Source organism: Hylobates moloch, unplaced genomic scaffold, assembly GCF_009828535.3.
Source record: "Hylobates moloch isolate HMO894 unplaced genomic scaffold, HMol_V3 SCAFFOLD_13, whole genome shotgun sequence".
In the NCBI taxonomy this organism is placed as follows: domain Eukaryota; kingdom Metazoa; phylum Chordata; class Mammalia; order Primates; family Hylobatidae; genus Hylobates; species Hylobates moloch.
The window spans coordinates 80,787,030-80,810,618 of record NW_026652288.1 but is presented as its reverse complement, the minus strand read 5'-3'; the positions used below and the strand labels follow the sequence as shown (position 1 = coordinate 80,810,618).

Here is a 23,589-nt window from a genome sequence, read left to right as displayed (position 1 = left end):
GCTCACTGCAACCTCTGCCTCCCGGGTTCATGCCATTCTCCTGCCTCAGCCTCCCGAGTAGCTGGGACTACAGGCACCCACCACCACGCCCAGCTAATTTTTTGTATTTTTAATAGAGACGGGGTTTCACCATGTTAGCCAGGATGGTCTCGATCTCCTGACCTCGTGATCTGCCTGCCTCGGCCTCCCAAAGTGCTGGGATTACAGGCGTGAGCCACCGTGCCCGGCCCACCCTTATCATTTCTATAAGGATTAATGCACAGTTTCCCAACTGATCCTCTCCCCAGTTACACTTTCCCCCAGTCCATCCTTCACAAAGCTAGAGGGGTTTTTCTAAAATAAAATAGGATCTTTGTATTTTCCAAGGTAATGGTTCTTGCAAAACTTGAGAAAATCCAACCTGCTAGCATACCATATACATTTTTTTCCCCTAGGAAATGATAGAGGTAAAATACCTTCTGTTTGATCAGACAATTGATGGTAAGTTTCTTTCTTTTTTTTTTGAGACGGAGTTTTGCTCGGTCACCCAGGCTAGAGTGCAATGGCGCGATCTCGGCTCACTGCAACCTCCGCCTCCCAGGTTCAAGTGATTCTCCTGCCTCAGCCTCCCGAGTAGCTGGGATTACAGGCACCCACCATTGTGCCTGGCTAATTTTTGTATTTTTGTAGAGACGGGGTTTCACCATGTTGGCAAGGCCGGTCTTAAAACTCCTGACCTCAGGTGATCCACCTGCCTCTGCCTCCCAAAATGTTGGGATTACAGGCATGAGTCACCGTGCCTGGCTGGTAAGTTTCTTGAGAGTGGTCTTTCATCATACCTTGTCCCCTTTAATGTTTTGCATAGTGGCTTGCTGAATGATGTAGTGAAGAAAACTTGGCTTTGGAGATGGCAACCTTAAATTAGAACTCCACTTCTTGTACATGCTAGCAGTCACCCGAGGCACTTAATTACCTTGAAGCGCACTGTACTTTCATGCTAAATGGGAATCATGACAACTATATCACAGAGTTATTGTGAAGATCAACAAATGAGTTTTATGGAAATCCTTTGCACTTTATAAAAGGCGATACGAGTGTCAGCTGTTATAATAAGTATTGAACATTGAAATGTTTCTAAAAAACAATACTATTCTGATTTTACCCAACATATATTCCCCCCTGGCTTTTTTTTTTAGATGGAGTCTCACTCTGTTGCCCAGCTGGAGTGCAATGGCGTGATCTCAGCTCACTGCAACCTCTGCCTCCTGGGTTCGAGTGATTATCCTGCCTCAGCTTCCCCAAGTAGCTGGGATTACAGGCGCCTGCCATCATGCCCAGCTAATTTTTATATTTTTAATACAGACCGGGTTTTACCATGCTGGCCAGGCTGGTCTCGAACTCCCGACCTCAGGCGATCCGCCCATCTTGGCCTCCCAAAGTGCTGGGATTACAGGCATGAGCCACCGTGTCTGGACATATATTCTCTTTTTTTTTTTTTTTTTTTTGAGACGGAGTCTCGCTCTGTCGCCCAGGCTGGAGTGCAGTGGCGCAATCTCGGCTCACTGCAAGCTCCGCCTCCCGGGTTCACGCCATTCTCCTGCCTCAGCCTCTCCGAGTAGCTGGGACTACAGGCGCCCGCCACCACGCCCAGCTAATTTTTTGTATTTTTTAGTAGAGACGGGGTTTCACCGTGGTTTCGATCTCCTGACCTCGTGATCCGCCCGCCTCGGCCTCCCAAAGTGCTGGGATTACAAGCGTGAGCCACCATATATTCTCATTTTTAAAGGCAATCTGTACGAGGTAACACTAGGAATATAGGACCTAGATGTTCAAGTGAAAGGAGGATAAAAAAGAACAATTTTGGCCTATGTATTCTGAATACATCTTTGATTTATGCATTTTTCCATGTTTAGGCCTAAGACTTTGCTTTCTTTTGTTTCTTTAAACAAAATAGTTTCAGCAATACCAATGTATAGTTGATTCTTGAAAGTTTTGTGGGTTTTTTGTTATGGATTTTTTTTTTTTAGACGGAGTCTCACCTTGTTGCCAGGCTGGAGTGCAGTGGCACCATCCCTGCTCACTACAACCTCTGTCTCCTCGATTCAAGCAATCCTCGTACCTCAGCCTCCGGAGTAGCTGGGATTACAGGCACATGCCACTACTGCTCAGCTAATTTTGTATTTTTTGTAGAGACAGTGTTTCACCATGTTGGCCAGGCTGGTCTTGAACTCCTGATGTTTGGTGATCCACCTGCCTCGGTCTCCCAAAGTGCTGGGATTATGGGCATGAGCCACCGCGCCCCGGCGATTCTTGGAAGTTTAATAAAAGGCCAGGTGCAGTGGCTCACGCCTGTAATCCTAGCACTTTGGGAGGCTGAGGCTGGCGGATCACCTGATGTCAGGAGTTCGAGACCAGCCTGGCCAACATGGTGAAACCCCGTCTCTACCAAAAATATAAAAAAAATTTGCTGGGCGTGGTGGCACGTGCCTGTAATTCCAGCCACTGGAAGGCTGAGGCATGAGAATTGCTTGAATCTGGGAGGCGGAGGTTGTAGTGAGCTGAGATCTCGTCATCGCACTCCAGCCTGGGCGACAGAGCAAGATTCCGTCTTAATAAAAAAAAAAAAAAAGTTTAATAACAACGATATATGAGTAAGTCAGAATGAAAGAAAAAGCAGTAATATTTTAAAGCATGTATAAGGACTTTTTATTTTCTTTTGAGACGGAGTCTCACTCTGTTTCCCAGGCTGTAATGAAGTGGCACTATCTCCCTGCAACCTCCATCTCCCAGGTTCAGGCGATTCTCCTGCCTCAGCCTCCGGAGTAGCTGGGATTATAGGCGGGTGCTGCTACACCCAGCTAATTCTTGTATTTTTAGTAGAGACAGGGGTTCACCATGTTGGCCAGGCTGGTCTTGAACTCCTGACCTCAGGTTATCTGTCTGCCTCGGCCCCCCAGATTGCTGGGATAACAGGAGTAAGCCTCTGTGCCTGGTCTACAGGGACTTTTAAAAGAAGACTTTCTCAATGAATTCTAGAAGTAGTAGTATACAGTACTGCTATTAGGTAGACAAGGTAAAAAAAAAAAAGATGTTATCAGATGGGAAAAGCAGGCAAAGGGACAGTTTAAGCTCACATAGATCGGAAGTGTTCTTTTCCCTCCCTTAGGCACATCCTGGAATATAGGATTTCTAAGACTAATTATACTTTTCATTAGACCATATTACACTTCAGGATGGATTTATATCAATACTTCATTCTCAGTTCTTGAAATTATTGTGACTCCATCATCTCACAAAATGCAAAAAGAGACATTGTTTATGGTTCGTATGCTTTTTTTTTTTTTCTTCTGTAAAGGGAGGTAAAGATTATTTTACACCTTGAACTTTAAAGTTTCCAAAGCACTTAATAGATCTGTTTCAGAACACTTTTTCCTCAGCCTCCTGAGTAGCTAGGACCACAGGTGTGCGCCACGACATCTGGCTAATTTTTGTATTTTTTGTAGAGATGGGATTTCCCCATGTTGCCCAGGCTGGTCTCAAACTCCCGGGCTCAAGCAATCCTGCCAACTTCACTTCCCAAAGTGCTGGTATTATGAGGGTGAGCCATCGTCCCCATCTTCAGAACACATTAGATTGTATGCAAATATCTATAAAACCCGCTCCAATACTTCTTGGAAGACAGGGACTCATCTTTATTATTTCATATTTATATTTAAATGCGTTATTTTACTTATATGTTTGTCTCACACACCTGAGTTGGCACTTAGCAGACTACACTAGCAAACTGGTGGCTGTTCCTGCTTGTTCCTTGTAGTATTGAAGTTTTGCAATTCCTACTAAGCGCCCAGCAAATTCATATTGAAGACATGAACGATATGCCTAGGGTAGTCAGGATGATTCCTTAACCACTCATTCACTGGCATCTGAACACTATCTTTCAGCTGGAGAGAGGTGCTGCTGGTTGGGACCCTCAAGCTCCAAAGCTCCCAAGCAACAAGCCCTGCAGCCAGCCCTGAATTTCCTTTCCCCCTGAGACCTCAGCCTCTAATCCTCGTGGGTATTTTCTTTGAAACCACCCTGCAGTTTGCATAGGCTTTGGTATATTTTAGATATTCTTCAAAATTATTATTATTATTATTATTTTTGTTGGGCTTTTTTTTTGGTAGAGTCAGGGTCCCACTTTGTTGTCAAGGCTGGTCCTGGACTCCTCGCTTCAAGAGATCCTCCTCAACCTCCCAAAGTGCTGGCATTACATGTGAGCCACCGCGCCCATATTCTTCAAATTTTAAATTTAACAGTCTAAGATAACTTTTTATATCTTTATTACAGATACCTCCTCAAGAGGAAGATCTTCGACGAGAGAAAGCGAGGGGTTGGAGAGGAGACACTGGTTATCTAAGTGGGGGAAATCTGGTCACTTTCCAGATAGAGCAATTCCTGAGGTGGGCGGGGGCCATTGGAAGCTGAGGACCCCACGTGACCTCGGGCTCCGGGGGCTGAGCCGACCCCGCCCCTCCGCCCGCCGCCGGGGGGCGCATGCGCAGCCCATGTTAGTGATGGAGGAGAGAAGATGGCGGAAGCGGAGTGAGTGATTAGATGGTGACTGATGTCGTAACTAGGGGGGGCGAGTTGGGGCAGCGACACGTTCCCCCAGGCGAAAGCTCAGGGCTCTTTTGCGGGCAGTGTGGGGAAAGAGAGACTCGAGACCCGTCTTATCGTGGAGGAGCCTGCTAGGCCTGTGTCGGGGGGCGAAGACGAACTCTAGGGTCCACTTACCCTCCAGGCAGGAGCGCCGTTTCCGGCCTCAGGTCCCGGATCTGCGCGGCCCTGCGCGCAGGGTCACCCTTGGGACCCCGGGAGCTGGGGTTTTCCGGGGAACGAGCCCGGGTGGGCTCCTCAGGCGCTGTCATTTCTGCAAGAGGGCCCCGCGGGCAGCCTTGTTAACGGCTGCCTGCGCAGGGGCCCGCGAAGGCTGGGTAGGGCAGGGCGGGCACTGCCAGGCCTCCTTCGCCTTCCTCTCCTTCCCGCCCCGGCGCCACCCCACTCCTCCTCAGCGGGAGAATCCGACACGCGGGGCTGCCCGCCGCCCGCGTGCCGGAGGCGTGCAGGTGTCCCAGCGTGGGCCTGAGAGCGGCGGGGGCTGCTTGCAGGTCTGGTGAGGCTGAAAACACCCTGAAAGGTCTTTCCCTTGAGTCTCTGGCTGCAGCGTTGCTGCCTCACACGCGGGCCACATTCTTGTGTGTCGGTGTGACGGTATGTTTAGTTAACGACTCCAGAACTTACTGTTTCCTGGGTAGGCCTCTTGTGCACCAGAACTGCTGGCTGTATTTTGCAGGTATTAGTATGCCCAGACGGTGGAGTTACCAAAATTGTTCTTTTGTGCCAGGCCTCGAAATGCAGTGCGATGGTTTGGCCAGTTCCACTCAACCGATGTTTAGACTTATGCCTAGAATTTGGATTCTCTGTGACCATTTTTGGTTAGTAGTTAGAACTGTTTACCATACTGTTTGGATTGGAGGGCATAGTTGAGCAGATTAACACTTTTAAAAAACCAGAACTTAAGCTGGCCTTTTGCATGTCACTGGTACACGATACGGTAGTAGTATGACAGGCAGCAATTTGGTAAAAAGTTTACCTTACCTACCACTAATACTGTATAATGTTGAACAGTTACCATATGATGCTGTGATTTGATTGGAAGGCGGTTTGGGAAAAAAAAAAAAAAACAAGCATAAAAATGTATGAATTATTTACTAATCCAAAAAGTAAGTGAGGCGTCAGCTTTCTTCCTGACGGTTTTCCTTTCACTTTTCCTCTTATTTTCTTTTTCTTTCTTTGTGACAGCGCCTCTCACTCTTATCTCCCAGGCTGGAGTGCAGGGGCACGATCATAGCTCACTGCAGCCTGGACCTCCTGGGCTCAAGCGATTTTCCCACCTTAGCCTCTCAAGTTGCTAGGACCACAGGCCTGTGCCACCAGGCCTGGCTAATTTTTTGTTTTTCATTTGTAGAGACAGGGTTTCCCTGTGTTGCCCAGGCTGGCTTTGAACTCCTAAGCTCAAGCAATCCTCCCCCAAAGTGGTAGGATGACAGGTGTGAACCGCCACGCAAGGCCCCCACTTTTCCTCTTTTTTTTTTTTTTTTTTTTTTTTTTTACGTTTGTTTCCTCAGAGGATATAAATACTGTTTACATACGTAATATAGAAGAAAGAAAATTTGTGCTTAAAAAAGCAACGCTATGGGAATAGTGTATGTGTACCAATTAGTGCCAAATTCATTTGTTTTTTCGTGGAATAGAAAGTGTTCTTGTTACATTCTTGTCAGTGCTGCTAATGTGGGGTGGGTGGGATTTAGTGTCTCAGAAGCAAAGACCGATAAGAAAAGGGAGATAAAACGAGTATAATCTCTTGTGTGCTTTTCGCCTTCGAGGTAACATTTCTGACCCGACAAAAACTACCGCTGTTCTGGTTTCTAACAATATGGAGGTCCTTAGAATTGACTTAAAATGTTTGAATTTATTCAAATACAGGTTCTGTATTTAGTGGAATTTTGTACCACAACAAGTAAGATTATAGTATTGGAGGGAAGAGATCAGAAAGTCTGGTATAAAAGTGTACTTTACTGTCCATACATGAGGAATGACATAATTTATGTTTTCAAAATCTGGAGTAATTCTTTGTGAAAAAGATTTTGTAAGGATATGGGAAGTTGCTATTTGCTGCTTCCCTGTGTTCTCACAGCAATCTGCTAATAAGTATAACTCAGCTATTAGAAGTAGTAAGGACAGGCCGGGCGCGGTGGCTCACGCCTGTAATCCCAGCACTTTGGGAGGCCGAGGCGGGCGGATCACAAGGTCAGGAGATCGAGACCATCCTGGCTAACACGGTGAAACCCTGTCTCTACTAAAAATACAAAAAATTAGCCGGGCGAGGTGGCAGGCGCCTGTAGTCCCAGCTACGCGGGAGGCTGAGGCAGGAGAATGGCGTGAACCCCGGGGGGCGGAGCCTGCAGTGAGCCGAGATCGCGCCACTGCACTCCAGCCTGGGTGAAAGAGCGAGACTCCGTCTCAAAAACAAAACAAAACAAAACAAAACAAAAAAAAGAAGTAGTAAGGACAGCATTGTAGACTAGGGGAAAAGCCAGTGTGAGTTAAAAAAATTACTTTTTAACATTTTTAAAAAAGAACCTACTATTTAAGCAAAGTTTATGTGGTAAACTAAACTAAGCTAGTTAACGTGAGTCCTTAGGCATTCTGTTCTAATGTATAGGTAAGAATGACTTCAGTTTGTAATTAGTGTGGTCAAAAGAATGTAAGGAAATGTTTTAAAATACTCTGATACTGCTTAAATTTTTATTTTCCTAGGTAGTTTAGTATTCTCTCATTACCTGTTTTGGTTTAAAAAAAATATTTCGGTAATGCAAAGATAAACTTTTGGCTATGCGTTGTCTGAGTTACATATTCTGAATCATTTGAATTCAAATGTAGTAGGCATTAACTATTAAATAAGCTCCATATATGTGAAGTATTTTTCCCTTCTAAGTGCTTATAGTGACTGTGTGTTGGCTGTCTTTTATGAGAACCTTCCTAGCAGTTTAGATTACTGCTGATTATTTCTTTGGAATGAATATTCTTTAAAGCTCATAAGATAATGCTTTACCAATACAAACCCTTTGTGTGACCTGCCAGATTTAAGGACCATAGTACAGCTATGGATACTGAACCAAACCCGGGAACATCATCCGTGTCAACAACAACCAGCAGTACCACCACCACCACCATCACCACTTCCTCCTCTCGAATGCAGCAGCCACAGATCTCTGTCTACAGTGGTTCAGACCGACATGCTGTACAGGTATTTCAGCTGTAGTGATGGGTAGTCTAAGACTTAAGATGTCATATTACTTTTTGCTTAAGCTGGATTTATGTATTGTTTCATATTCTCAAATGTACAGTTAGAATTACTAATGTTTGAATCAACTGTCTCAATCCATTTTGTGTTGCTATAGCAGAATACCAAGACTGGGTAATTGTAAAGAAAAGAAACTTATTGGGCCGGGCGCGGTGGCTCACGCTTGTAATCCCAGCACTTTGGGAGGCCGAGGCGGGCGGATCACAAGGTCAGGAGATCGAGACCACGGTGAAACCCCGTCTCTACTAAAAATACAAAAAAAAATTAGCCGGGCGTGGTGGCGGGCGCCTGTAGTCCCAGCTACTCGGAGAGGCTGAGGCAGGAGAATGGCGTGAACCCAGGAGGCGGAGCTTGCAGTGAGCCGAGATCGTGCCACTGCACTCCAGCCTGGGCGACAGAGCGAGACTCCGTCTCAAAAAAAAAAAAGAAAAGAAACTTATTTCTCACATTTCTGGAAGCTGGGAAGTCCAATATGAAGGAGCTGGCATCTCGCGATGGCCTTCTTATTGCCTCATTCCATGGTGGAAGACTAGAGAGCAAGATACCAAATTTGCAGCCTCAAGCCCTTTTAAAATCTCCTTTAATCTATTCATGTGGGTGGAGTCCTTATGGCCTAATCACCCTTCAGGGGTCCCACCTCTTAACACTGTGGCATTGGAGATTAAGTTTCCAACACATACTTAATTGGGGGACACATTCAACCACAGCAACAGCCAACAAAGTTAATTATAATCATACTATTGGCCAGGCGTGGTGGCTTACGCCTATAATCCCAACACTTTGGGAGACCAAGGCAGGGAGATAGCTTGAGCTTAGGAGTTGGAGACCAGCTGGGACAACATGTTGAAACCCCATCTCTACAAAAAATACAAAAATCAGCAGGGCATGGTGGCATGCGCCAGTGGTCCCAGCTACTCAGGAGGCTGAGGTGGGAGGATTGCTTGAGCCCAGGAGGTCGAGGCTGCAATGAGCTGTGATGGCACCACTGTACTCCAGTCTAGGTGACAGAGTGAGACCCTGTCTCAAAAAAAAAAGAAAAGAAAAAAAGGCCGGGTGTGGTGGCTCACACCTCTAATCCCAGCGCTTTGGGAGACCAAGGCTGGCGGATCACTTGAGGTCAGGTGTTCGAGACCAGCCTGGTCAACATGGTGAAACCCCGTCTCTACTAAGAATACAAAAATTAGCCAGGCATGGTAGTGCATACCTATAATCCCAGCTACTTGGGAGGCTGAGGCAGGAGAATCACTTGAACCCTGGAGGCAGAGTTTGCAGTGAGCCAAGATTGCGCCACTGCACTCCAGCCTGGGCAAAAAGAGTGAGACTCCATCTCAAAAAAAAAAAAAAAAAAATAGTATTGAGAGGGCTTACATTTGTCAGCATGTAGTTTATAAGATTATGTGTAAAGAAAATTATAAGGGGAAAGTCTCTAGGTGCTGCTGCAGTGTGAAGGCATTCAACCTAGAACCCCAACATGCATAATGGCTGTAGGTTTATTTTATATTGGAACTCAAAATATAGACTTAGGGAGATCTGTTCAGGTGTGTAGATACGTTACGAAGTTTATTTTAAACCCAGGTGGCCTAAGAACCCTAAGCAGGAGGATCCATTCTAAATCCCTTAGGGGCAGAGGGGAAGGGAATATTGAACTAGGAAGTCACTTAGTTGAGAAAGTAAAGTTTACTTAGTTAACATTTATGATAATGGAGGTTGGGGCAATATGGTATTATATAAAAAGGGCATGGACCTTCCACTCTATTATGCTTTGTTTGAATTCCATTTTCATTATCTTTAGGAGTTACATAGCCTTGGGTATAAGACGTAATCCCCTTGAGCCTCAGAAAACTAAAATGAGAGTGAGACTACATATTTCATTAATTACTCTGAGGATTAAATGAAGTATCTTTGAGATTAAATGAAGTATCTAGAACTGTGTAAGGCACATTATAGGTTTCCAGTAGATAGTAATAGCTAATACTTATTGAATAATTGCTACGTGCCAAACATTTGATAAATGTTACATGAATTATCTCCATTAATCATTACCAGCCCTCTGTGAAGTAGCTATTATTATTATCTCCATTTTACTGATGGGAAAATAAATGTTTTAAATCAGCTAAATAACTTTCCCAAACTCACCTAGCTAGTTCTCAGACTTCAGCCTTCGTGCCCTTAACCACTCTGTGAATTCTTATTTTTTCTATTATACCTGCTTTCTTACGGTAGAATCCTTATAATTGCATCTACCCTGAAAACAACTGCTTGCAATATAGTCCTTCTTCTGCTCCATTTTTCCATGGTGGATACCCCAGTATAATGTCTATTTAACTGTTTTTGGTTTAGGATTTAGTTTTCCGAAGTCACTATGGAGTGGAACCAGCCAGTTCACCAGAAATTCAAACTTGAATGCAGAGTGAGGTTTTAATGTTTTTTACCTATCTCTGAGGTAAGGGATACAAGGAAAAGGATTTAGATCTTTTTTTTTTTTTTTTTGAGACGGAGTCTCGCTCTGTTGCCCAGGCTGGAGTGCAGTGGCGTGATCTAGGCTCACTGCAACCTCTGCCTCCCGGGTTCAAGCGATTCTCCTGCTTCAGCCTCCAGAACAGCTGGGACTACAGGCGTGTGCCAGCAGGTCCAGCTAATTTTTGTATTTTTAGTAGAGATGGAGTTTCACCATATTGGCCAGGCTGGTCTCAAACTGCTGACCTCGTGATCCACCTGCCTTGGCCTCCCAAAGTGCTAGGATTACAGGCGTGAGCTACTGCACCCGGCCGGGTTTTTTTTTTTTTTTTTTTGAGAATGAGTCTCGCCCTGTAGCCCACGCTGGAGTGCAGTGGCGCGATCTTGGCTGACTGCAACCTCCACCTCCCCTGGTCCAAACGATTCTCCTGCCTCAGCCTCCTGAGTAGCTGGGACTACAGGCACGTGCCACCACGCCCGGCTAATTTTTTGTATTTTTAGTAGACACGGGGTTTCACCTTGTTAGCCAGGATGGTCTCAATCTCCTGACCTGGTAATCCACCTGCCTCGGCCTCCCAAAGTGCTGGGATTATAGGCATGAGCCATTGCGCCTGGCACCCCCCACCCCCTTTTTTTTTTTTTTTGTCTCTCTCTCTGTTGCCTAGGCTGGAGTCCAGTGGCATGATCCCAACTTATGACCCCCTGGGCTCAAGTGATACTCCTGCTTCAGCCTCCTGAGTAGTTGAGACTACAGGCACATGCCACTATGCTTGGCTAATTTTTTTTATTTTGTAGAGACAGGATCTCACTGTTTTGCCCAGGCTGGTCTTGACCTTCTGGCTTTAAGCTATCCTCCTGCCTTAGCCTCCCAAAGTGCTGGGATGAGCCACCATGCCTGACTGATAATGTGATCGCTTAATATACCATTTTGTCCTCTGGTTTTCAATTAAGCTGCATAGATTAATAAAAAATTAATAGATATGTAGATGTAGATATATCTCATAAATAGCACTAACTCTGGTTCTTATGGTACCATAGAATTGCTTCTCCCAAAATGCAATCAAATCAATATTTATTGAACTACCTAAGTAATTGTTTAATCTTCCAGCTTGCTTTTTCAGTCCTGGGAATTCTCTTCACCCTCCTTGGGTGAATAAGAATTTATAATAAATAAGAACAATTTGCTGTATCTATAACTTTTATTTACCCATTGCTGTGAGTGTAGCATTGAATAGTAGTGAAAGACTGTGCTGACAACAGAAAAAATGAGTATACTCTGACAAAAGTATGTGTCAAATAGATTATTTCAGTTTGATTTTAGAATTTTTTTCTGCATACAGTCCAGTGATTTTAGAATTTTGTTATGGAATTAGAGGAACAAATAGAGATTGATCTGACTAAAAAAGGTATATTGTTATAATTCTGAATCACTTAATGCTGGCCTGTAGTCCCCTGCAGGTAGGGGTCAAAAGCTCCCATTGATTTTGTGACAGAAATTTGTATCAGGCATAGTAGTCTATAGTTGGAGAGATGAGATATTAACACATGAAAATAAACAATAACACACAGAAATATGCTTTCTTGAAATTTAGATAAAAGGATTCATGGCATTATGGTTCACGATGTCCTGAGAGACCCTCAAGCTATAGGATTATGGCACTATTACTCCCTTAGCTCTTTGAAAACTCTGGTTTGATGCTGTGATTAGGGTTCTGTGCTGTTTCAGAGTCACAGTGAGCACAGTGTGACTTTTGGATTTGGTTGTATAGGATTGACTTATTCTGACTTAACCTTTTGGACAAGTGTAGGAATTTTCTCTGATTTTAGTAGAGTACTTTTCTATATTTATTTATGAAGTTTCAGGCTCAGATTTTACATTTTACTAACAAATATTCACAGTAATTAACACTTTTTAAGGAATTTTTTAAGTAAGGATAGTTTTATTCAATGTTGAAGCAAAACAAGGTATTTGACATTAAAAAAATTTTCAAATTATTGAGTAATTTTCTAAAGAAGAGATAGCTTTATAATTTTTTTATTTTTATATTTTTTTTTTTTTTTGAGATGGGGTCTTGCTCTGTCGTGTAGGCTGGAGTGCAGTGGCATGATCTCTGGTCACTGCAACCTCCACCTCCTGGGTTCAAGCAGTTCTCCCACCTGAGTCTCCTGAGTATCTGGGATTACAGGTGCATGCCACCATGCCTGGCCAATTTTTGTATTTTTAGTAGAGACAGGGTTTCACTATGTTGGCCAGGCTAGTCTTGCACTCCTGACCTCAGGTGATCTACCTGCCTTGGCCTCTCAAAGTGGTGGGATTACAGGCATGAGCCAACCTGCCCAGCTGCTTTGTAATTTTATGTGATTATTAATAATACCTACTCATTGTAAGATTTTCAGACATTTATAGAAAAGTATGAACTAGAAGCTAAAAATCACCTCTAATCTAGCTACCCATCAGTGGTCTTTGAAAGTTTTCCTGTGGATTCTTTCAAATATTTAATACAAAAATGGTATCTTACTCTATATACTATTTTGTAACCCACTGATTTTTTTTTTTTGTTAGTAAATATAGATCTGTATCAGCAACGTACACTATAGTGGCCAGTAGTTGCTTGTGGCTGTTTACATTAAAATTAAAATTAATTAAAATTCAATTTAAAATTAACTTAATTCTTTAGTTGCACTAGCCACATTTTAAGTGTTCAGTAGGCACATGTGACTAGTTGCTACTGTATAGGACAGCACTGATCTACATTACTATTTGTTATGGTTGCAGGGTAAAGGTATTTCTGTCTACACCCAAGCCCTGAATTCTACCAAGTTTTATCCAAAAAGGTTGTACCAACTTGAATTTTTACTAGCAGTATGGGAGTATTGGTTTCTCCGGGTAGTAGTAGTATTCTTTTAAATCTTTATCCATCTGAAAGTTGGAAAATAGTATCTTGTTTTAATCTGTAAGTTTTTGACTACTGGTAAGATTGAAAATCTTTTGAAATGCTTAGTTGGCCTGGCCTGTCTTTTGTGAATTGTCCACCGGGTTTTGGTTTTTTTTTTTTTTTTTTTTTTTTGAGATGGAGTCTTGCTGTGTCGCCCAGGCTGGAGTGCAGTGGCACGATCTTGGCTCACTGCAGCCTTCGCCTCACAGGTTCAAGCGATTCTCCTGCCTCAGCCTCCCGAGTAGCTGGGACCACAGGCATGTGCCACCATGCCTGGCTAATTTTTTGTGTTTTTAGTAGAGACGGGGTTTCACCATGTTAGCCAGGATGGTCTCGATCTCCTGACCTTGTGATCCGCCCACCTTGGCCTCCCAAAGTGCTGGAATTACAGGCTTGCGCCACCGCACCCAGCCCACTGGGTAGTTTTAATGTGTACAAGTTAGTGATTTCTAGTGATATGTAACTAGGAAAGAACTAATGTTAATAAGCTTGATGATATTATGTATTAAAGCAGTGAAATTTTAAACTGCCACTTTTTTATACTTTGATTTTCTGATTAAGATAAAGGTTGAGATTATGGTTTGACATTGGTTCAATTGACTTATCACAGGTAATTCAACAGGCATTGCATCGGCCCCCCAGCTCAGCTGCTCAGTACCTTCAGCAAATGTATGCAGCCCAACAACAGCACTTGATGCTGCATACTGCAGCTCTTCAGCAGCAGCATTTAAGCAGCTCCCAGCTTCAGAGCCTTGCTGCCGTTCAGGTAAGACTAAAATAAGAGTTTATGAGATCAAAGCTTCTGTTATCTGTAGGTAGTTACTGAAAATAAATACATTGGGTATTATTTCAGAGTTCTCAGATGTCCTGTGGTTATTTTTCCTGGAGGAAATATATTAATAGGTTGCCAAATAGTTAATTGAGAAGAAGGGGATATGTGTTTTTATGTTACTCTGTTTCTAGCTTTTGTCTCAGTGCTTTTTATCCAGATTGGAGAAATGCTATGCTAGTTTATGTGTATAAAGTTCTAGGTACAACAGTGAGTACTTAGGCTTACATAAATTGTATTTTTACTAAAAATAAGATTAAAAAATCATATAAGTAATTATACTCATTAAAAAAATCAAACAATATTAAATTGTTTATAAGAGATAAGGTAAAGCTGTTCCTTTTCCCTGCCTACCACTGTTTCCCATTCTTCAAAGATGACCACAGTAACAATCTAATACATATTTCTCCAGAAATTTTCTATACAAAGATATGTATATCCATTTTTCTAAAATCCAATCATATTATTTCTACTGATAACAGGATTTCATTATTAAATGCTTGTTTTTTGAAAAGATTTTCATTATTATTGTACTATTTAAATAAAGCTGTGTAAGATTTAATCTTAAATCCCCTCACCAGAGGAGGATCTCAGTTGACTGAACCTGAAAAAGGTTTATTTCTGTTACCAACAGATTCTCAGCTGTTGCTTCTTCTTAGTAGTGTAATTTTAAATAACATGTTTGTGATACAAGTTAGGAAACTGAAACCCACTTATTGGCGCTTGCTGTAGCTCTGATTTCTTTTTCATAACTCTGGAGTAGTGATTCCACTTTAAAGATGACAGAGACCCATAAAGTGAAACTGACCATAAAGTAGCTAATAAAATAAGATTAGTCTTTGGATCCCCCGTTTTCACCATTCAGCTTTTTCTTATTTAAAAAATCTGTTTAACCAAAGCTTAAGCCATGTTGACTGTAAAATTAGTTGTTTCATGCATAGGCCTTTTGACATTTATTGTTGTGGTTTTGTGTTATCATGGTACCAGAAAGTTCTTAACTTCAGGTTTTTACCGACATATTATAAAAGTCTTACTATTTTAGGCAAGTTTGTCCAGTGGAAGACCATCTACATCTCCCACAGGAAGTGTCACACAGCAGTCAAGTATGTCCCAAACGTCTGTAAGTTCCCTAAATTTTTTTTTCCTGGATTTAAAGTTTTAAATAATTGTTTTCCAAAAGTAAACTGTTGTTATTTATGAAGCTGTTATTATAATTTGTTGCAGGCTGTTTAAAGTAACAATTGCCCAGAAATAGGAATGATAAAATTCAAGAATTCAGAACTAATGTTAAACTTATGAAAATCTGAGTCTTAAATCTTTTTGTATTATTTCTTGTATATCCTTTTGCACTGATCATGTTCAGATCTTCTGTGGTTTCAGTTTTCTGTGTGTACTGAAAGCCTAAAATATACAATGCAGGGATATTGGCCATGAATTTACTGTGATATACAATAGTATGTCATGTCCTTGGTAGACATGTAAGCATTTCTAACTTTGTGCAATTCACATTTTAGAAATTATACTTTCAGCTTACATGAGTTATTTGGGTTCAATTTGCAAGTATCCATTCAAGATAGGGTAATTTATTTTGAGAAAGGGGTAAAAGAAAGCTGATTTGCTATATTGCACATATATATTGGGAAATTGTGCCAAGTTTCTCAAGTAAAATATATTTATGGGCATGATAATACTTGTTTAGCTTTTAATTTTGGTATAATTTTAAACTGCAATAATAATAAAAAAAATTCCATATATACTCTCCTCAGATTAATCAATAATTGCATATTGCCCCATTACTTTATCATTCATTCTTTTCCACTACATGTATACATATTTTTTTTTCTGAGTCATTTGTAAGTTGAGATATGTTCCTTTATTCCTAAATACTTTGATGTGTATTTCCTAAGAACAAGGCTATTGTTTTTTGAAGCCACAGAAAAATTACTAAATTCAGGAAATATAACATTGATACAATGCAGTTCATATCCACATTTCATCATTTGTCTCAGGTTTCCCAACCTCATCACTATGGACATTATGAGCCAGATAATTCTTTGTTGTCAGGGGCTATCATGTACATTATAGGATGTTTAGCAGCATCCTTAGCTACTAGATACCGGCAGCTTGTGGTCTTTCTCCTTCCTCTAGTGTGACAACTAAAGGTGTCTCCTGGTTGGGGGCAAATTGCCTCTAGTTGAGAACCTAATAATGTCCTTTCTAGATATTTTTTCCTGGTCCAGAATGGTAATACTTTGATACTTCATAAAATTGGCTCCAATACAATATAGTTTGTAGGTTGTTAAGGAATTGAAGGTTAAGGAATTGTGCTGTATTTCTTCAGCTAAGGGTATGGTCTTTGCTAACTACATGCTGTGGTCAGCATATAGTTGTGGTTTTTTTTTTTTTCTTTTTTTTTTTTCCTGGCTGTTGATCTGACTTTTTTTTTTTTTTTTTGGCATGGGAGTGTCCTGGAGTATGAACAAGATTAGTTTAAAAAGTTCCCTATGACTTGCAGATGTTAGATTAAAGAAAATGAGGGCTGGGCGCGGTGGCTCACGCCTGTAATCCCAGCACTTTGGGAGGCTGAGGCGGGCGGATCACAAGGTCAGGAGATGGAGACCATCCTGGCTAACACGGTGAAACCCTGTCTCTACTAAAAATACAAAAAATTAGCCGGGCGTGGTGGCAGGCGCCTGTAGTCCCAGCTATTTGGGAGGCTAAGGCAGGAGAATGGCGTGAACCCAGGAGGCGGAGCTTGCAGTGAGCCGAGATCGCGCCACTGCACTCCGGCCTGGACGACAGAGCGAGACTCCATCTCAGAAAAAAAAAAAAAAAAAAAGAGAATGAAAAAGTTAAGTAATGTAACCTAGCTCTAAGCATTAATACTGTAGTTTTTGTCATTGACATCAGATGTCTTTAATACAGTGGTAGTTAAGGAAAGGAGTGGTAAATATTTTGTGGGCTACTGAAGGAAATTATGTAGACAAATTCTTTATTCTGTGAAATACTGGAATAACAATAGGATATATTTGTATAGATATGTTATTTTGAATTTTTTTCCTTCATGTTACTAAAAGGTATCTTTTTAAACTGTTTTCTTTCATTATGGCTTTATGTATGTGACGTTCACAGAAGTTAGAATTCTAGTGATTGTGCTTATATATATGACATTATTAATGTTACTTGTCATAAACCAGCAGCATTATACCATGAAGTATGCCAAAAGCTGTAAATGACTGGTGGGGAAGATAAGTAGGAAGAACAGATTCCCAGAAAAATAAAGGAATAATACATTACATTTGTTTTATTTACTGTCCTTTGTGAGCTTCTGCTCAAGTAATTTGACTAGCAGTAAAAATTATAATGCCCAAGGTAACTTAGTAAATTTAGGTCAATATCCAAAAAGGGAGTGGAGCATGGTAACAAATCTCTTAAGTAGTGGTGATAATGAGCCATCAGGTAACAGACTAGTAGTTTTCAGAGTTTTGGTTATTTTGAGTTAGGTTTCCCGATAACAGTGAAGCCATGGGAAAGGGTCCATTCTCCAGAAGAAAAAACGGCTGTCAAGTAACCAGCTAGATAGTTGGGGCTTAGAGTAGAAGTGAGATCCCAATGGGGAAATAGAATATTAGTTTAAAAATCAAGTCAAAAGTCCAGTCATACCACCTGGGGGAACTGTGTACCTACTGATTGATTATTCCTAATATGAAAACCCGAAATGCTCTAAAATCTGAAATTTTGCACACTAACATGACACTCAAAGGAGGAGTGTTCATTGGAACATTTTGGATTTTGGATTTTTAGATTTGGCATGCTAAACCAGTTTGTATCTTTCCAAAATCTGGAAAAAAAAAAAAAATCCGAAACACTTCTGGTCCCAAGGATTTCATATAACAGATACACCATCTTTGTGTGGTTTGGAGAGTAGACTCTGGTTAATTGAATGTATAGGTAACTAGTGGGTACCTGCATTCTTTTCTTTTCTCTAATTAGAATCATGACTAATTCTACACTATTGTCAGTAGTGGGGTGGTGATTTTTTTTTTTTAATTTTTTTTTTTTTTGCACACAAAACAAACATTTTCTAAAAGTACATACAAACAAAAAGATGTATATCAAACATATTAGGAAGGTTGCACATGGGAAGACGGGGAATAGAAATGGGAGGTGGGAATTAAAGAAAATAAATGAGAGAGGGACTTTGTATGGATCAATGATAATAACTCAATCCTCTATTTGACAAAGAAGAAGGAGAAGGAAGAGGAAGAAAAAGAAAGTGGGATAAAGGATCAGAAAGGGAGGAAAATAGAAAAAATTAGAGTATGACTCCAGGGTAGACCTGTTTTGTTGTCGCTTGGTTGGTTGGTTGGTTTGTCTGTTGTATTTTTCATGTTTCACCATATTGGCCAGGCTGGTCTCGAACTCCTAGCCTCAAGTGATCAACCCGCCTCGGCCTCCCAGAGTACTGGGACTACAGGCGTGAGCCACCACGTCCAGCCCCCACATTGCTTCTGGCCTCTGTGGTAGACCTCCCAGACAGGCAGCCGGGCAGAGGTGCTCCTCACTTCCCAGACGGGGCGGCCAGACAGAGGTGCTCCTCACTTCCCAGACGGGGCGGCCAGGCAGAGGTGCTCCTCACTTCCCAGACGGGGCGGCCGGGCAGAGATGCTCCTCACTTCCGGGACGGGGTGGCCGGGCGGAGGCGCTCCTCACATCCCAGACGGGGCAGCCGGGCAGAGACGCTCCTCACTTCCCAGACGGGGTGGCCGGGCAGAGGCGCACCTCACGTCCCAGAAGGGGCGGCTGGGCAGAGGCCCTCCTCACTTCCCAGACGGGGCGGCCGCGCAGAGGCGCTCCTCACTTCCCAGACGGGGCGGCCGGGCAGAGGCGCACCTCACATCCCAGAAGGGGCGGCCGTTTTTTTTTTTTTTTGAGACGGAGTCTTGCTGTGTCGCCCGGGCTGGAGTGCAGTGGCGCAATCTTGGCTCACTGCAAGCTCCGCCTCTCAGGTTCACGCCATTCTCCTGCCTCAGCCTCTCTGAGTAGCTGGGACTACAGGCGCCCGCCACCACGCCCAGCTAATTTTTTGTATTTTTAGTAGTGACGGAGTTTCACCGTGGTCTCGATCTCCTGATCTCGTGATCCGCCTGCCTTGGCCTCCCAAAGTGCTGGGATTACAAGCGTGAGCCACCGCGCCCGGCCTTTTTTGAGAATCTCCCTGTCTCAGGCAGGATCGGCTGACTCGCTCAACTCTGCCTTCAATTCATCCATTCCTTGCAGCTGATTTTTTATATTTTTAGTAGAGATGAGGTTTCACCTTGTTAGCCATGATCGTCTCGATCTCCTGACCTTGTGATCCGCCTGTCTCGGCCTCCCAAAGTGCTGGGATTACAGGCATGAGCCACCACGCCCAGCCTTGGAGTGGTGATTTTATGATTGTTTGGCTCTAAAACTAATTCGGACTGAGCCTTTAGGTTTATGTCTTTAGTATTTCAACTTAAATGGGGCAAAGATTTAGTTAAATTTTAAAATGGAAGTTAAACCAACTAAAAATTCTACTTCTGCCAAAACACAGCATAAGCAAAGTGAAAACAACAAAATGGGAGAAAATACGTTTGCATAAATGGGTAATATTTCTTTCTTTTTTTACTTTAATTGTTTTTTTCAAAAGGGAAGACGGAGAATTTTAGCTTCCCTTTCCCTTTGCCTTTGCCTTTGTCTTTCCCTTTCCTTTCCTTCAACAGTCTTCCTCTGAGGCTGGAGTGCGGTGGCACGATCCTAACTCACTACCGCCTCAATCTCCCAGGCTCAAGTGATCCTCCTACCTCAGACTGCTGAGTAGCTGGGACTACAGGACTATACCACTATGCCTGGCTCATTTTTAAAATTTTTACTAGAGTTGAGGTCTCGCTGTGTTCCCCAGGCAGACTGGTCTCGAACTCCTGAGCTCAAGTGATCCTCCAACCACAGGTTGCAAAGTGCTGGGATTATGTGGTATAGGCATGAGCCACTACACCTGGCTGATAATATTTCTAAAATACCAAAGACTCATGTTAGTAAGGTAAACAGTGAGAATTCACTGAAGTTCTTAGTTGGTAATTTTTAAAAGAAAGACTTTTTTTTTTTTTTTTTTGAGATGGAGCCTTGCTCTGTCGCCCGGGCTGGAGTGCAGTGGTGTGATCTTGGCTCATTGCAACCTCCGCCTCTTGGGTTCAAGCGATTCTCCTGCCTCAGCCTCCCAAGCAGCGGGGACTACAGGCATATGCCACCATGCCCTGCTAATTTTTGTATTTTAAGCAGAGACGGGGTTTTGCCATGTTGGCCAGGCTGGTCTCGAACTCCTGACCTGAAGTGATCAGCCCACCTTGGCCTCCCAAAGTGCTGGGATTACAAGCGTGAACTACTGCGCACGGCTATGTTTTGACTTTTAAACACATGAAAATATATTTAATGTATCAATAATAAATGTACGTAAAAAGGCTGGGCATGTTGGCTCATGCCTATAATCCCAACACTTTGGAAGCCCAAGGCATGTGAATGAAACCCCATCTCTACAGGCAAAATACAACAACAAAAAATTAGCTGGATGTGGTGGCAAGTGCCTGTAGTCCCAGCTACTTTGGAGGCTGAGGTGGGAGGCTTGCTTGAGCCCAGGAGGTCAAGGCTGCCGTGAGCTGAGATCACACCATGGCACTCCAGCCTAGGTGATAGAGCAAAACCCTGTCTAAAAAAATAGAAATATATGTACAAATAACAATGAAGTACTGTTTTCATCTGTCAAACTAGAAAACAAGGGAAAACGTTTACATAATACCTATTGTTGGCAAGAATGTGAAAAAGTAGGTATACTCATATACTATTAGTGGTAATATAGATTGGCGCAACTCTTTTGGAGGGTTATTTGGCAGTGTGTGTTAAACTTTAAAACGTACATGCCCCTGCTGAGAGTGGTGGCTCATGCTTGTAATCCTAGTGCTTTGGGAGGCTGAGGTGGGGGGATCACTTGAGTCTAGCAGTTTGAGACCAGCCTGGGCAATGTAGACCCCATCTAATAAAAAGAAATTAGCCAGGTGTGGTGGTGTGTGCCTGCAGTCCTAGCTGCTCAAGAGGCTGAGGCAGGAGAATTGCTTGAGCCTAGGAGTTTGAGGCTACAGTGAGCTGTAACTGTGCCACTACACTCTAGCCTGGGCAACAGTATGAGGCCCTGTTTCAAAAAAAGCCAAAAGAATCTGTGCGTACCCTTTCGTATAGCACTCTCACTTTTAGTGACATAATTAAAAATGACCTAGATAATTATGCCCATATGCATGATGTATAATAGTGAAAAATTATAAATAATATAAATGCCCATTAGTTGAGGATTACTTAATTAAATGATAGTTAATTCCTACAGTGGAATACTGTAGCTACTAAAAAATGCTGTATATGTGTCTACAGAGAGACTTGGATTTCCATTATGTATTGAGTGTAAAAAGCAAGAATGCATTGTGTAAGCTTGTTTAACTTATTTATTTTGGTTATTCTATTTGCAGTCTAAAATTATTATTTGGGGCCAAGCGCAGTGGCTCACGCGTGTAATCTCAGCATTTTGGGAGGCTGAGGCAGGCAGATCACTTGAGGTCAGGAGTTTGAGACTAGCCTGGCCAACATGGTGAAACCCCATCTCTATTAAAAATCAAAAATAAGCCGGCCATGGTGGCACGTGCCTGTAATTCCAGCTACTTGGGAGGCTGAGGCAGGAGAATCGCTTGAACCCGGGAGGCGGAGGTTGCAATGAGCCGAGATCACACCACTGCACTCCATCCTGGGCAGTAGAGCAAGACTCCATCTCAAAAAATAAAAATAAATAAAATTATTATTTGGTGGTTCTTTATATATTCTGTTTCTTTGGGGAGACCTTTTTTTTTTTTAAATTTGTTTTAGGTATGCTCAATTGTTGCTTATTTGAACCATTTGAAGAGATGGGTCTCACTATGTTGTCCAGGCTGGCCTCCAACACTTGGGCTCAAGTGATCCTCCTGTCCTGGCTTCCTAAGTAGCTGGAACTACAGGTGCATGCTACTGGGCCTGACTTCTTTGAAGCATTTTTATGATGGCTGCTTTGTCATATAATTCTTTTTTTTTTTTTTTTTTTTTTTTGAGACAAGGTCTCGCTCTGTCACCCAGGCTGGAGTACAGTGGCATGATCTTGGCTCACTGCAACCTCCACCTCCGGGGTTCAAGCAGTTTTCATGCCTCACCCTCCCAAGTAGCTGGAATTACAGGCGTTTACCACCATGTCCGGCTAATTTTTGTATTTTTAGTAGAGACGGGGTTTCTCCGTTTTGGCCAGGCCAGTCTTGAACTCCTGACCTCAGGTGATCTACCCACCTCAGCCTCCCAAAGTGCTGGGATTACAGGCATGAGCCACTGTGCCCAGCCTTCATCATATAATTCTGATATCTTTGTTATCTGGGTATTGGCTTCTATTGGTTGTCTTTTTCATTCATTTTGAGGTTTTCCTGGTTCTAGATGTGATGAGTGATTTTTTATTGAAACTTGGGTGTTTTTAGTATTATGTTGTGTGACTGGTGATCTTATTTGACCTTTTTATTTTGGCTGTTTCTCAAAGGGAGAGTGTGCTGCCTTCTTAATGCAATATGAGGGTGCAAGTATGAATTCCCATATGGCGTGAGGTACAGGGGGTACAAGTACAGGTTCCCCATTTAGCCTCCATTGACACTTGAAGGGATGTTCCTCTTAATTGCTAAGCTGGGGTGGGAGTTCTGGCTCCTCACTAGGCTACTACTGAAGCCTCTCTAGCTAGAAGGAATAGGAATACCTTTTACTCTCCCCACATGGTCTCCACTGAAACCACAGAGTGCATTGGGGTGCTGGTGGTGGTTTATCATCACCTGGCTAGTATGAAAGTCCTGTTCTCTATGTGGCCTTCTCTGACATGAACCTGTTGGAGGGGTTGAGGGAGTTGGAAAATCAAGTTCTTTGCAGACAGGGTGGGGCCACAGTTTTTTTCTGTAGTGTTTGGTTGGAGTAGAGTAATTATTGTCTAAAAGTTTTCTGTGTTGCATGGCTGTCCCTTTCCTGGTCCTTTGGTTAAAAAGAGCAGGCTTTTGTTGGGGATTCTTGTTTGTGCCTGTGGTGTTTCTGGATTATTGACTTCTTCATTTCCACCGTCCAAATGTGGGTTATAAGAGGTAAAATGAAAACCCAGAGAATTCATTACCATGTTGTTTACTTGGTCCTGAGGTCTCTAGCTGGTCTATGTATTTTTTCCTTTACCGTTTGGGGTCTTCTTAGGTTTATTTTATATGTAACATAGGAGTTTTTAGTTGTTCTTGGCAGGAGGAATAGGGAAAAGTATGTCTACTCCATTTTTTTGGAAGCAGAATTCTTGTCATTTAACTTTTTTTTAAAAGTTACTTGCATGTATCCATTTGATTACGCAAGCAGAAGGTCTGTAATGGTACACAACAAACTGT

The 23,589-nt window shown here is 42.5% G+C and overlaps 1 protein-coding gene across 12 annotated transcripts in view; it reads left to right on the top strand.

Moving 5' to 3' along the window:
- The first annotated feature begins 4,528 nt into the window (after positions 1-4,528).
- The window catches only part of PHC3 (polyhomeotic homolog 3), a 97,601-nt gene continuing 78,540 nt past the window's right edge, over positions 4,529-23,589 (top strand). For 7 of the 12 annotated variants that reach the window (XR_009209502.1, XR_004251451.2, XM_058427014.1 and 4 more), the window contains exons 1-4: positions 4,529-4,563; positions 7,666-7,831; positions 13,892-14,047; positions 15,153-15,230. Coding sequence is in view for 10 of the 12 variants with exons in the window: in XM_058427014.1 (XP_058282997.1) it covers positions 4,550-4,563; positions 7,666-7,831; positions 13,892-14,047; positions 15,153-15,230 (414 nt within the window). In the remaining 2 variants the exon portion in view is untranslated. Of the gene's footprint in view, positions 4,579-4,797; positions 5,130-5,238; positions 5,315-5,344; positions 5,457-7,665; positions 7,832-13,891; positions 14,048-15,152; positions 15,231-23,589 lie in introns of those variants that run through there. The other 5 variants (XM_058427011.1, XM_032173978.2, XM_058427013.1 and 2 more) reach the window with 5 other exon arrangements.